The sequence below is a fragment of the Odontesthes bonariensis genome, chromosome 22, assembly GCF_027942865.1.
Source record: "Odontesthes bonariensis isolate fOdoBon6 chromosome 22, fOdoBon6.hap1, whole genome shotgun sequence".
NCBI lineage: Eukaryota > Metazoa > Chordata > Actinopteri > Atheriniformes > Atherinopsidae > Odontesthes > Odontesthes bonariensis.
In genome coordinates, this window is record NC_134527.1 from 75,039 (window position 1) to 90,448 (window position 15,410).

Below are 15,410 nucleotides of genomic sequence, written 5' to 3' on the forward strand. Positions count from 1 at the left end.
TGCAACAATTGAATGAACATTGTAATATTCCCCTGTGCAGCGATCAACACCATTTGCAGTTTCGTAATTCTACCACTAGGCAATGTGCGTAAGCATGGTCAAAGCTGTGCGTAGATTTAGGCACATTTCTAAGTTCAAGTACATGTTCATAAATCCCACACTTTGCTCAGGAACGATCGCACGCACGCTTTACGCACAGATCTGTTCCTAAGAACGCTTGATAAATGAGGGCCCTGGTCTGCAGAGGCGGGTTGGTCCCTCAGAACTGGTTCTTCCGTGGCGATTTTAGGATCTGGTCTTTAGGGGGGCCCAGCCCCCAGTGCTCACAGAGGCACATTATTTCTCACTAATTGAGGCGAACTAATACATTTATAAATTTTGGAGCCGTATTAGTTTTGCTTTGAGTCGTGGTTTCCCCTACAACATTTAATTTTGACCTCTTCATTTGAAAAGACTGTGGCTTGAAAGGGATAACAGAGAGCCTGACACGGATATTGAAGATAACTCAACATTTATTTTGGGAGTAAAGAGTTAAAACAAAAACAAATGCTAGAAAATAAATAAAATGGTCACTAAAATAATGCATCCTTGAGCAAAAAAAAAGTGTTTTTGCATAATATAATAATTTAAAAATGTGCTGAGCCAGGGGGTGCCGAGCTATCGCACGGTGGGGCCTTGGCACCACTAAAGATACCCTAGCCTCGCCCCTGCTGTCCGACCTGTGGGGACCGGAAGGAGGCGGCCGGTCCTCGCAGCGCCGGTAACACACACATTCACACACACAGAAACAAGATGGCGGAGCTCAGCGGCTGCAGCGTCCCCACAACAAAAAGGTCCAGCTGAAACTTTGAGCTGAAACTTTGTTCAACTCCACTTTTCCCGCCCGGACCGGACCCGCCAGGCATCCCTGCGGCCTCCGACGGTTGGTGTCCCGACCGGCAGCGTTTCCCCGGGGATGTCTCCCTGAAAGGACCCCGGCTGAACGCACTTTAACCGGGACGGTAAGGCGACTAGCTGCTAGCTTAGCTTCATCCGGACAGTTGTTTTGCTGTTAGCTTAGCTTCATCCGGACAGTTGTTTTGGTGGGAATCCGGTGTTTGGACGGGGCCTGAGGACTCACCGGTGACCGTTAAACAGCCACCAGAACCCGGGGATAGAGCCCGGTGTGTAATGTGCTGACAGACAATGAACAGGACTCAATTTGTTCTGGGAAGAAGCGGCTCAGTGTTAGCAGCTAAATGGGCTAAATGAGCTGTTGTTTAACTGGTTCTGACTGTGGTACCGCAGCACCAACACTGCGGTGGTACCTGTAGTATATAAAGTGGATATACTTAATTCAGCGGAACCATCCCCCTGGCTACTGTGTTACCTATAGGTTATCTGCCAGCGCATTGATATGTAACATTGAGACTACAGTAAAGTCATGTTCATTCTACCTCCGAGTTGAATCCTTTATTTTCATGAACTATGTTGGAGTAAAGACACAACAAATTGGAGACGAGTAAACCAGTACCGTACCATAAACCTGACCCGAGGCCTGTTACAGAGTTCTGTTTTCTGAGCCGTCAGAGATCTGCACAGCTATTCATCCAGATTGTTCTAATTTTAGTGAAAACAGGGTTCCTTCCTCCTCTCCGAGCTGCATTCCTGCTTCTTCTGATCAGAACCGAGCTGCTGATCCAGATAAACTCAGAGCATCTCTGAGGATAAAATGCTTCTGACAGAATAAACCAGCGGGACCCTGCTTCCTGTTTAAATGGTTCAAAGCTGTAGAAAACAGAGTTGGTGCTGGTTGATGTTGGACCGTTCACCTTTAAAGGGACAGTTCGCCTTTTTTGACATGAAACTATAACATCCCATATCAGCAACATCATTTCTGAACATCTTCTTACCCCCTGCTGCGTCCTGTGAGCCGAGTTCCAGCCTTGTTTTGGTGTTGATGAAGGTAGTCCGGCTAGTTGGCTGGGGTTTAAAAAATAAAGCGTCTTGCTTCTCAGAACAATATGCGTTCAACAGTGTAATACATTTGCATCATAAAATGGTTCTCCAGGAAAAAGTCAGACCTCACAATCGCTTGGCCCTATTTTCTCTCCCTTCGTATCACTGCCTGCTGTGCAGACCGAAGTGCAGACCGAGCAGTCCCCTGCTTTCCCAGCAGCAAACACCGTAACAGGCGCGGCTGTCGGCAGGCTGCAGCCTGGAGTGTCAACACCAAAACGAGGCTGGAACTCTGCTCACAGGACGCAGCAGGGGGTAAGAAGATGTTCAGAAATGATGTTGCTGATATGGGATGTTATAGTTTCATGTCAAAAAAGGCGAACTGTCCCTTTGACAACAATTGGTTCCTGTTGATGTTGGACCGTTCACCTTAACAACTATTGGTTCTGGTTGATGTTGGACCGTTCACCTTAACAACTATTGGTTCCTGTTGATGTTGGACCGTTCACCTTAACAACTATTGGTTCCTGTTGATGTTGGACTGTTCACCTTAACAACTATTGGTTCCTGTTGATGTTGGACCGTTCACCTTAACAACTATTGGTTCTGGTTGATGTCGGACCGTTCACCTTAACAACTATTGGTTCCTGTTGATGTTGGACCGTTCACCTTAACAACTATTGGTTCCTGTTGATGTTGGGCCGTTCACCTTAACAACTATTGGTTCCTGTTGATGTTGGACCGTTCACCTTAACAACTATTGGTTCCTGTTGATGTTGGACTGTTCACCTTAACAACTATTGGTTCTGGTTGATGTTGGACCGTTCACCTTAACAACTATTGGTTCCTGTTGATGTTGGACTGTTCACCTTAACAACTATTGGTTCTGGTTGATGTTGGACCGTTCACCTTAACAACTATTGGTTCTGGTTGATGTTGGACCGTTCACCTTAACAACTATTGGTTCCTGTTGATGTTGGACCGTTCACCTTAACAACTATTGGTTCCTGTTGATGTTGGACCGTTCACCTTAACAACTATTGGTTCCTGTTGATGTTGGGCCGTTCACCTTAACAACTATTGGTTCCTGTTGATGTTGGACTGTTCACCTTAACAACTATTGGTTCCTGTTGATGTTGGACCGTTCACCTTAACAACTATTGGTTCCTGTTGATGTTGGACCGTTCACCTTAACAACTATTGGTTCCTGTTGATGTTGGACCGTTCACCTTAACAACTATTGGTTCCTGTTGATGTTGGACCGTTCACCTTAACAACTATTGGTTCCTGTTGATGTTGGACCGTTCACCTTAACAACTATTGGTTCCTGTTGATGTTGGGCCGTTCACCTTAACAACTATTGGTTCCTGTTGATGTTGGACTGTTCACCTTAACAACTATTGGTTCTGGTTGATGTTGGACCGTTCACCTTAACAACTATTGGTTCTGGTTGATGTTGGACCGTTCACCTTAACAACTATTGGTTCCTGCTGATGTTGGACCGTTCACCTTAACAACTATTGGTTCCTGTTGATGTTGGGCCGTTCACCTTAACAACTATTGGTTCCTGTTGATGTTGGGCCGTTCACCTTAACAACTATTGGTTCTGGTTGATGTTGGACCGTTCACCTTAACAACTATTGGTTCCTGTTGATGTTGGACCGTTCACCTTAACAACTATTGGTTCTGGTTGATGTTGGGCCGTTCACCTTAACAACTATTGGTTCCTGTTGATGTTGGGCCGTTCACCTTAACAACTATTGGTTCTGGTTGATGTTGGACCGTTCACCTTAACAACTATTGGTTCTGGTTGATGTTGGACTGTTCACCTTAACAACTATTGGTTCTGGTTGATGTTGGACCGTTCACCTTAACAACTATTGGTTCCTGTTGATGTTGGACCGTTCACCTTAACAACTATTGGTTCCTGTTGATGTTGGGCCGTTCACCTTAACAACTAACTATTGGTTCCTGTTGATGTTGGACCGTTCACCTTAACAACTATTGGTTCCTGTTGATGTTGGACCGTTCACCTTAACAACTATTGGTTCTGGTTGATGTTGGACCGTTCACCTTAACAACTATTGGTTCTGGTTGATGTTGGACCGTTCACCTTAACAACTATTGGTTCTGGTTGATGTTGGACCGTTCACCTTAACAACTATTGGTTCTGGTTGATGTTGGACCGTTCACCTTAACAACTATTGGTTCCTGTTGATGTTGGACCGTTCACCTTAACAACTATTGGTTCCTGTTGATGTTGGACTGTTCACCTTAACAACTATTGGTTCTGGTTGATGTCGGACCGTTCACCTTAACAACTATTGGTTCTGGTTGATGTTGGACCGTTCACCTTAACAACTATTGGTTCTGGTTGATGTTGGACCGTTCACCTTAACAACTATTGGTTCCTGTTGATGTTGGACCGTTCACCTTAACAACTATTGGTTCCTGTTGATGTTGGGCCGTTCACCTTAACAACTGTTGGTTCCTGTTGATGTTGGACCGTTCACCTTAACAACTATTGGTTCTGGTTGATGTTGGACCGTTCACCTTAACAACTATTGGTTCCTGTTGATGTTGGGCCGTTCACCTTAACAACTATTGGTTCTGGTTGATGTTGGTTCCTGTTGATGTTGGACCGTTCACCTTAACAACTATTGGTTCTGGTTGATGTTGGACCGTTCACCTTAACAATTATTGGTTCCTGTTGATGTTGGACCGTTCACCTTAACAACTATTGGTTCCTGTTGATGTTGGGCCGTTCACCTTAACAACTGTTGGTTCTGGTTGATGTTGGACCGTTCACCTTAACAACTATTGGTTCCTGTTGATGTTGGACCGTTCACCTTAACAACTGTTGGTTCTGGTTGATGTTGGACTGTTCACCTTAACAACTATTGGTTCTGGTTGATGTTGGACCGTTCACCTTAACAACTATTGGTTCCTGTTGATGTTGGGCCGTTCACCTTAACAACTATTGGTTCCTGTTGATGTTGGACCGTTCACCTTAACAACTATTGGTTCCTGTTGATGTTGGACCGTTCACCTTAACAACTATTGGTTCCTGTTGATGTTGGATCGTTCACCTTAACAACTATTGGTTCTGGTTGATGTTGGGCCGTTCACCTTAACAACTATTGGTTCCTGTTGATGTTGGACCGTTCACCTTAACAACTATTGGTTCTGGTTGATGTTGGGCCGTTCACCTTAACAACTATTGGTTCTGGTTGATGTCGGACCGTTCACCTTAACAACTATTGGTTCTGGTTGATGTTGGGCCGTTCACCTTAACAACTATTGGTTCTGGTTGATGTCGGACCGTTCACCTTAACAACTATTGGTTCTGGTTGATGTTGGACCGTTCACCTTAACAACTATTGGTTCTGGTTGATGTTGGACCGTTCACCTTAACAACTATTGGTTCTGGTTGATGTTGGGCCGTTCACCTTAACAACTATTGGTTCCTGTTGATGTTGGGCCGTTCACCTTAACAACTAACTATTGGTTCCTGTTGATGTTGGACCGTTCACCTTAACAACTATTGGTTCCTGTTGATGTTGGGCCGTTCACCTTAACAACTATTGGTTCCTGTTGATGTTGGACCGTTCACCTTAACAACTATTGGTTCCTGTTGATGTTGGACCGTTCACCTTAACAACTATTGGTTCTGGTTGATGTTGGGCCGTTCACCTTAACAACTAACTATTGGTTCCTGTTGATGTTGGACCGTTCACCTTAACAACTATTGGTTCCTGTTGATGTTGGACCGTTCACCTTAACAACTATTGGTTCCTGTTGATGTTGGACCGTTCACCTTAACAACTATTGGTTCCTGTTGATGTTGGATCGTTCACCTTAACAACTATTGGTTCCTGTTGATGTTGGACCGTTCACCTTAACAACTATTGGTTCTGGTTGATGTTGGGCCGTTCACCTTAACAACTATTGGTTCTGGTTGATGTTGGACCGTTCACCTTAACAACTATTGGTTCTGGTTGATGTTGGGCCGTTCACCTTAACAACTATTGGTTCTGGTTGATGTTGGACCGTTCACCTTAACAACTATTGGTTCTGGTTGATGTTGGACCGTTCACCTTAACAACTATTGGTTCTGGTTGATGTTGGGCCGTTCACCTTAACAACTATTGGTTCTGGTTGATGTTGGACCGTTCACCTTAACAACTATTGGTTCTGGTTGATGTTGGGCCGTTCACCTTAACAACTATTGGTTCCTGTTGATGTTGGACTGTTCACCTTAACAACTATTGGTTCCTGTTGATGTTGGACTGTTCACCTTAACAACTATTGGTTCCTGTTGATGTTGGAACGTTCACCTTAACAACTATTGGTTCCTGTTGATGTTGGACCGTTCACCTTAACAACTATTGGTTCCTGTTGATGTTGGACCGTTCACCTTAACAACTATTGGTTCTGGTTGATGTTGGAACGTTCACCTTAACAACTATTGGTTCTGGTTGATGTTGGACCGTTCACCTTAACAACTATTGGTTCCTGTTGATGTTGGACCGTTCACCTTAACAACTATTGGTTCTGGTTGATGTTGGACCGTTCACCTTAACAACTATTGGTTCCTGTTGATGTTGGACCGTTCACCTTAACAACTATTGGTTCCTGTTGATGTTGGACCGTTCACCTTAACAACTATTGGTTCCTGTTGATGTTGGACCGTTCACCTTAACAACTATTGGTTCCTGTTGATGTTGGACCGTTCACCTTAACAACTATTGGTTCTGGTTGATGTTGGACCGTTCACCTTAACAACTATTGGTTCCTGTTGATGTTGGACCGTTCACCTTAACAACTATTGGTTCCTGTTGATGTTGGGCCGTTCACCTTAACAACTATTGGTTCTGGTTGATGTTGGACTGTTCACCTTAACAACTATTGGTTCCTGTTGATGTTGGGCCGTTCACCTTAACAACTATTGGTTCCTGTTGATGTTGGGCCGTTCACCTTAACAACTATTGGTTCCTGTTGATGTTGGACCGTTCACCTTAACAACTATTGGTTCTGGTTGATGTTGGGCCGTTCACCTTAACAACTATTGGTTCCTGTTGATGTTGGAACGTTCACCTTAACAACTATTGGTTCCTGTTGATGTTGGACCGTTCACCTTAACAACTATTGGTTCCTGTTGATGTTGGACCGTTCACCTTAACAACTATTGGTTCTGGTTGATGTTGGACCGTTCACCTTAACAACTATTGGTTCTGGTTGATGTTGGACCGTTCACCTTAACAACTATTGGTTCCTGTTGATGTTGGGCCGTTCACCTTAACAACTATTGGTTCCTGTTGATGTTGGAACGTTCACCTTAACAACTATTGGTTCCTGTTGATGTTGGAACGTTCACCTTAACAACTATTGGTTCCTGTTGATGTTGGACCGTTCACCTTAACAACTATTGGTTCCTGTTGATGTTGGGCCGTTCACCTTAACAACTATTGGTTCCTGTTGATGTTGGACCGTTCACCTTAACAACTATTGGTTCCTGTTGATGTTGGACCGTTCACCTTAACAACTATTGGTTCTGGTTGATGTTGGACCGTTCACCTTAACAACTATTGGTTCCTGTTGATGTTGGACCGTTCACCTTAACAACTATTGGTTCCTGTTGATGTTGGGCCGTTCACCTTAACAACTATTGGTTCTGGTTGATGTTGGACTGTTCACCTTAACAACTATTGGTTCCTGTTGATGTTGGGCCGTTCACCTTAACAACTATTGGTTCCTGTTGATGTTGGGCCGTTCACCTTAACAACTATTGGTTCCTGTTGATGTTGGACCGTTCACCTTAACAACTATTGGTTCTGGTTGATGTTGGGCCGTTCACCTTAACAACTATTGGTTCCTGTTGATGTTGGAACGTTCACCTTAACAACTATTGGTTCCTGTTGATGTTGGACCGTTCACCTTAACAACTATTGGTTCCTGTTGATGTTGGACCGTTCACCTTAACAACTATTGGTTCTGGTTGATGTTGGACCGTTCACCTTAACAACTATTGGTTCTGGTTGATGTTGGACCGTTCACCTTAACAACTATTGGTTCCTGTTGATGTTGGGCCGTTCACCTTAACAACTATTGGTTCCTGTTGATGTTGGAACGTTCACCTTAACAACTATTGGTTCCTGTTGATGTTGGAACGTTCACCTTAACAACTATTGGTTCCTGTTGATGTTGGACCGTTCACCTTAACAACTATTGGTTCCTGTTGATGTTGGGCCGTTCACCTTAACAACTATTGGTTCCTGTTGATGTTGGACCGTTCACCTTAACAACTATTGGTTCCTGTTGATGTTGGACCGTTCACCTTAACAACTATTGGTTCCTGTTGATGTTGGACCGTTCACCTTAACAACTATTGGTTCCTGTTGATGTTGGAACGTTCACCTTAACAACTATTGGTTCCTGTTGATGTTGGAACGTTCACCTTAACAACTATTGGTTCCTGTTGATGTTGGACCGTTCACCTTAACAACTAACTATTGGTTCTGGTTGATGTTCATTAGTTTCTTTTATGAAAATGAAAATAATAATAATGTTTTATCTGGGAGCTGAAGTTAGTTTCATTAGTTTTTATTATCAACATGAAGAAAATAATAATAATAATATTAATGTTTTATCTGTGAGCTGAGGTTTGGTTCATTTGTTTTATTATTATTGTTGTTAGTTTTTGAACATGTTTTAGTTTCTCTCAGAAAATAAAAAGGCTGATTTTCCTGCTCAGCCTTTTAAAGACCGGATAAATCGGCCTTTATTTAAAGCTCTGAGCTGCAGCCTGGTGCTGCTCAGTAACCCAGGCAGCCTCCCTGCAGTGCCTGCTGCAAAGCATGTTGGGAGCAGGGGGGTTGCCTCTCCCTCCCCCCCTCCCTGTGTGTGTGTGCTGGCTCCTGATTGGCTGCCGGCCGGCCCAGCTGACTGTCCTCAGTCAGACACAGAGGAGCTGATGGAGGCAACAGCGATGGGGTGAGCTGCCATTTTCTCTTTCTTTATCCACCATCCCTCCACCCTTTATGCATCCATCTGTTGTCTCTGTCCATCTTATTGTGGGGGGGGTTACTCAGTGGAGAGGGTGGGGGGGGGCGAGGTCTTCTTTTATTGTCTGTTCCCGGCTGGTTTTCTTCTTCGTTGAATTAAATTCATTCAGGATTTCTGTTGCAGATGGAGGGATGAGGAGGAGGAGGGGGGTTAGGAAGGGAGGGATGGAGGTTAGGGAGCAGGGGGGGCTCGCTGATGGAGGGAGGAGGGGGGCTTGCTGATGGAGGGAGAGAAAATGGCGGCTGCTGCTGCTGAAGGTGGAGGCTGTTTTTCTGTCCTGTGACTTCAGCTGTTATTGATCAGCTGTGAGCCACAATCAGCATCATCATCATCCATCAGAGGTGAGGGGACGGCTGGCTGACCCCCGGTTGGGGGGGGCAGCGTGGTAATGCTGCTGTATGTGGAGGTGTGTGTGTGTGTGTGTGTGTATTTATTTATTTGTTTATTTATTTATTTATAAATCACCTTTTTAACAACCGTCAATAAATGAAAATACAAATTTTAAAGCTGAAGATCCACCAATCACAGCCCACCTCCTGAAAGAAGTCAGCTGTGATTGGTCACAGCCTAAACATGGAGGCAGGAGGTGGCTGAGTTTGACAAACAGCGAGTCACAAGAGAACCGTTTCTAACTCTGATAAAGCTGCCTGAGGCGGGAAACGTTCCAGAGATGAGTGGGCCTGTCAGTGGGCCTGTTAGTGGGCCTGTCAGTGGGCCTGTCAGTGGGCCTGTCAGTGGTCCTGTCAGTGGTCCTGTCAGTGGGCCTGTCAGTGGTCCTGTCAGTGGGCCTGTCAGCGGGCCTGTCAGCGGGCCTGTCAGTGGGCCTGTCAGTGGGCCTGTCAGTGGGCCTGTCAGTGGGCCTGTTAGTGGGCCTGTCAGTGGGCCTGTCAGTGGGCCTGTCAGTGGTCCTGTCAGTGGGCCTGTCAGTGGGCCTGTCAGTGGTCCTGTCAGTGGGCCTGTCAATGGGCCTGTCAGTGGGCCTGTCAATGGGCCTGTCAGTGGGCCTGTCAGTGGTCCTGTCAGTGGGCCTGTCAATGGGCCTGTCAGTGGGCCTGTCAGTGGGCCTGTTAGTGGGCCTGTCAGTGGGCCTGTCAGTGGGCCTGTCAGTGGTCCTGTCAGTGGGCCTGTCAGCGGGCCTGTCAGTGGGCCTGTCAGTGGGCCTGTCAATGGGCCTGTCAGTGGGCCTGTCAGTGGTCCTGTCAGTGGGCCTGTCAGCGGGCCTGTCAGTGGGCCTGTCAGTGGGCCTGTCAATGGGCCTGTCAGTGGGCCTGTCAGTGGGCCTGTCAGTGGGCCTGTTAGTGGGCCTGTCAGTGGGCCTGTCAGTGGGCCTGTCAGTGGTCCTGTCAGTGGGCCTGTCAGTGGTCCTGTCAGTGGTCCTGTCAGTGGGCCTGTCAGCGGGCCTGTCAGTGGGCCTGTCAGTGGGCCTGTCAATGGGCCTGTTAGTGGGCCTGTCAGTGGGCCTATCAGTGGGCCTGTTAATGGGCCTGTTAATGGGCCTGTCAGTGGGCCTGTCAGTGGGCCTGTCAGTGGGCCTGTCAGTGGGCCTGTTAATGGGCCTGTCAGCGGGCCTGTCAGTGGGCCTGTCAGTGGTCCTGTCAGTGGTCCTGTCAGTGGGCCTGTCAGTGGTCCTGTCAGTGGGCCTGTTAATGGTCCTGTCAGCGGGCCTGTTAGAGGGCCTGTCAGTGGGCCTGTCAGTGGGCCTGTCAGCGGGCCTGTTAGAGGGCCTGTCAGTGGGCCTGTCAGTGGGCCTGTCAGCGGGCCTGTCAGCGGGCCTGTCAGTGGGCCTGTTAATGGTCCTGTCAGTGGGCCTGTCAGCGGGCCTGTCAGTGGGCCTGTCAGCGGGCCTGTCAGCGGGCCTGTCAGTGGGCCTGTTAATGGTCCTGTCAGTGGGCCTGTCAGTGGGCCTGTCAGTGGGCCTGTCAGCGGGCCTGTCAGCGGGCCTGTCAGTGGGCCTGTCAGCGGGCCTGTCAGCGGGCCTGTCAGTGGGCCTGTTAATGGTCCTGTCAGTGGTCCTGTCAGTGGGCCTGTTAGTGGGCCTGTCAGCGGGCCTGTTAATGGTCCTGTCAGCGGGCCTGTCAGTGGGCCTGTTAATGGTCCTGTCAGCGGGCCTGTCAGTGGGCCTGTTAATGGGCCTGTCAGCGGGCCTGTCAGCGGGCCTGTTAATGGTCCTGTCAGCGGGCCTGTCAGTGGGCCTGTTAATGGTCCTGTCAGCGGGCCTGTCAGTGGGCCTGTTAATGGTCCTGTCAGTGGGCCTGTCAGCGGGCCTGTCAGCGGGCCTGTTAATGGTCCTGTTAATGGTCCTGTCAGTGGGCCTGTCAGCGGGCCTGTCAGCGGGCCTGTCAGTGGGCCTGTCAGTGGGCCTGTTAATGGTCCTGTCAGCGGGCCTGTCAGTGGGCCTGTTAATGGTCCTGTCAGTGGGCCTGTCAGCGGGCCTGTCAGCGGGCCTGTTAATGGTCCTGTTAATGGTCCTGTCAGTGGGCCTGTCAGCGGGCCTGTCAGTGGGCCTGTCAGCGGGCCTGTCAGTGGGCCTGTCAGCGGGCCTGTTAATGGGCCTGTCAGTGGGCCTGTCAGTGGTCCTGTCAGTGGTCCTGTCAGTGGTCCTGTCAGTGGGCCTGTCAGCGGGCCTGTCAGTGGGCCTGTCAGTGGGCCCTTCAGTGGTCCTGTCAGTGGGCCTGTCAGTGGTCCTGTCAGTGGGCCTGTTAATGGTCCTGTTAATGGGCCTGTTAATGGTCCTGTCAGTGGTCCTGTCAGTGGTCCTGTCAGTGGGCCTGTCAGTGGGCCTGTTAATGGTCCTGTCAGTAGTCCTGTCAGTGGGCCTGTCAATGGTCCTGTCAATGGTCCTGTCAATGGTCCTGTCAGTGGGCCTGTCAGTGGGCCTGTCAGTGGTCCTGTCAGCGGGCCTGTCAGTGCCTGTTAATGGGCCTGTCAGTGGGCCTGTCAGTGGTCCTGTCAATGGGCCTGTCAGTGGGCCTGTCAGTGGGCCTGTCAGTGGGCCTGTCAGTGGGCCTGTCAGTGGGCCTGTCAGTGGGCCTGTCAGTGGTCCTGTCAGCGGGCCTGTCAATGGGCCTGAAAATGGGCCTGTCAGTGGGCCTGTTAATGGGCCTGTCAGTGGGCCTGTCAGTGGGCCTGTCAGTGGGCCTGTTAATGGGCCTGTCAATGGGCCTGTCAGCGGGCCTGTTAATGGGCCTGTCAGCGGGCCTGTCAGTGGGCCTGTCAGTGGGCCTGTCAGTGGGCCTGTCAGTGGGCCTGTTAATGGGCCTGTCAGCGGGCCTTTCAGCGGGCCTGTCAGTGGGCCTGTTAATGGGCCTGTCAGTGGGCCTGTTAATGGGCCTGTCAGTGGGCCTGTTAATGGGCCTGTCAGTGGGCCTTTCAGCGGGCCTGTCAGTGGGCCTGTTAATGGGCCTGTCAGTGGGCCTGTTAATGGGCCTGTCAGTGGGCCTGTCAGTGGGCCTGTCAGTGGGCCTGTCAGTGGGCCTGTCAGTGGGCCTGTTAATGGGCCTGTCAATGGGCCTGTCAGCGGGCCTGTTAATGGGCCTGTCAGCGGGCCTGTCAGTGGGCCTGTCAGTGGGCCTGTTAATGGGCCTGTCAGCGGGCCTGTCAGTGGGCCTGTCAGTGGGCCTGTCAGTGGGCCTGTTAATGGGCCTGTCAGCGGGCCTTTCAGCGGGCCTGTCAGTGTAGTATAACATAGTATAACGGCAGCGTATAGCCTATAGTATGCGTAAATATATATATATATATATATATATAAAAAATATAGGCTATGTATATAATATGCCTGCGCGCGATTGGTCATTAGTCTTTTGGTCATGGAAATTCAGTAAAAGGTTTTGGAAAAGTCATGGAAAAAAGTTGGTGAAAAAGTGTATGAACCCTGGATGGTGGTTTATGGTGGTTCACGGTGGACTATTGACGATGGTTTATGGTGGTTCACGGTGGACTATTGACGATGGTTTATGGTGGTTCACAGTGGACTATTGACGATGGTTTATGGTGGTTCACGATGGACTATTGACGATGGTTTATGGTGGTTCACGATGGACTATTGACGATGGTTTATGGTGGTTCACGATGGACTATTGACGATGGTTTATGGTGGTTCGCGGTGGACTATTGACGATGGTTTATGGTGGTTCGCGGTGGACTATTGACGATGGTTTATGGTGGTTCGCGGTGGACTATTGACGATGGTTTATGGTGGTTCACGATGGACTATTGACGATGGTTTATGGTGGTTCACGGTGGACTATTGACGATGGTTTATGGTGGTTCGCGGTGGACTATTGACGATGGTTTATGGTGGTTCACGGTGGACTATTGACGATGGTTTATGGTGATTCGTGGTGGACTATTGACGATGGTTTATGGTGGTTCACGGTGGACTATTGACGATGGTTTATGGTGATTCGTGGTGGACTATTGACGATGGTTTATGGTGGTTCGCGGTGGACTATTGACGATGGTTTATGGTGGTTCACGGTGGACTATTGACGATGGTTTATGGTGGTTCATGGTGGACTATTGACGGTGGTTTTGCGGTGGACTGTGGTGGTATACACGTTGCTGATGCTCCTGCTTTGTGTTGTGCAGGTCAGACGTCGGTCCTCCAACATGGCAGCAGTGTCATACGACCAGCTGCTGAGGCAGGTGGAGGTGTTGAAGATGGAGAACTCCAACTTAAGGCAGGAGCTGCAGGACAACTCGGACCACCTGAACAAGCTGGAGTCCGAGGCATCGAACATGAAGGTGAGCACCACACAGCAGGCTCAGGTTCATGGTTTCATAGTTCAAACGGGACCAGCTGGTTTCAGAACCAGTTCAGCCTGGAGGTGAGACGATGAACTCAGAGACATAAAAAGCAGCAGAAGAAGAAGCTCTCACATTGATGTTGATGATGTCACTGATAAACAGTCATAGTCAGATCTGGGGAGTAAAAAGTAAACTGGTTGTTTAAAGCTTAAAGTTGAGCTTCATGAGGAACTGGACAGGAAGCAGGAAGCTTCTGTGGCTGCTGTTCGAGGTATTTTGGACCAATCACGTGCTGCTCTGCCTCAGAATGAGCTCCTTGTTGTTGCCCGTAGTGAGACGTCTCTTTGTGCCTCAGAAAGCTGTCGGAGTGAGCGCTCTGTCTGCCCCGCCGAGGTGTTCTCCTGGTCTCTGTTTCCGTCATCTTTGTTTTATACTATTACTTGTTGTTTATTCACTTGGTTGTTGTGTATGCAGTTAGTTGTGGTTGTTCACACTGTTATTTTTTTTAATGCAGTTAGTTGCTATTGTTTATGCAGTTGGTTGCGGTTGTTTACACTGTTATTGTTTACACTGTTAGTTGCTGTGTTTACGCTGTTGTTATTTATGTTGTTAGTAGTTGTTTACGCTGTTGTTTTTTAATGCAGTTGCTGTTGTTTATGCAGTTGTTTACGCTTGTTTTTTTAGACTGTTGTTCATGCTGTTAGTTGTTGTTGTTCACGCTGTTGTTCATGCTGTTAGTTGTTTACACTGTTAGTCGTTTTTTAGACTTGTTCATGCTGTTAGTTGTTGTTGTTTATGCTGTTGTTTTTAAGACTGTTGTTCATGCTGTTGTTCACGCTGTTAGTTGTTGTTGTTTACACTGTTGTTCATGCTGTTAGTTGTTGTTGTTTACACTGTTGTTCATGCTGTTAGTTGTTTACACTGTTAGTTGTTGTTGTTCACACTGTTGTTCACGCTGTTGTTGTTGTTTACACTGTTCTTCATGCTGTTAGTTGTTTACACTGTTAGTTGTTGTTCACACTGTTAGTTGTTGTTGTTTACACTGTTGTTCATGCTGTTAGTTGTTTACACTGTTAGTTGTTGTTGTTTACACTGTTAGTTGTTGTTGTTCACGCTGTTAGTTGTTGTTGTTTACACTGTTGTTCATGCTGTTAGTTGTTTACACTGTTAGTTGTTGTTGTTGTTCACGCTGTTAGTTGTTGTTGTTCACACTGTTGTTCATGCTGTTAGTTGTTTACACTGTTAGTTGTTGTTGTTTACACTGTTGTTCATGGTGTTAGTTGTTTACACTGTTAGTTGTTTACACTGTTAGTTGTTGTTCACGCTGTTAGTTGTTGTTGTTTACACTGTTGTTCATGCTGTTAGTTGTTTACACTGTTAGTTGTTGTTTACACTGTTAGTTGTTGTTCACGCTGTTAGTTGTTGTTGTTTACACTGTTGTTCATGCTGTTAGTTGTTTACACTGTTAGTTGTTGTTGTTGTTCACGCTGTTAGTTGTTGTTGTTCACACTGTTGTTCATGCTGTTAGTTGTTTACACTGTTAGTTGTTGTTGTTTACACTGTTGTTCATGGTGTTAGTTGTTTACACTGTTAGTTGTTGTTCACGCTGTTAGTTGTTGTTGTTTACACTGTTGTTCATGCTGTTAGTTGTTCACACTGTT

At 47.5% G+C, this 15,410-nt stretch overlaps 1 protein-coding gene across 3 annotated transcripts in view; it reads left to right on the forward strand.

The window, feature by feature from the left end:
- The first annotated feature begins 785 nt into the window (after positions 1-785).
- Positions 786-15,410, forward strand: part of apc (APC regulator of WNT signaling pathway) — a 37,631-nt gene continuing 23,006 nt past the window's right edge. For 2 of the 3 annotated variants that reach the window (XM_075456389.1, XM_075456391.1), the window contains exons 1-2: positions 786-1,001; positions 13,591-13,746. In XM_075456389.1, coding sequence (XP_075312504.1) covers positions 13,612-13,746 — 135 coding nt within the window. In that variant the 5' untranslated portion in view covers positions 786-1,001; positions 13,591-13,611. Of the gene's footprint in view, positions 1,002-8,872; positions 8,932-13,590; positions 13,747-15,410 lie in introns of those variants that run through there. The other variant, XM_075456390.1, reaches the window with a different exon arrangement.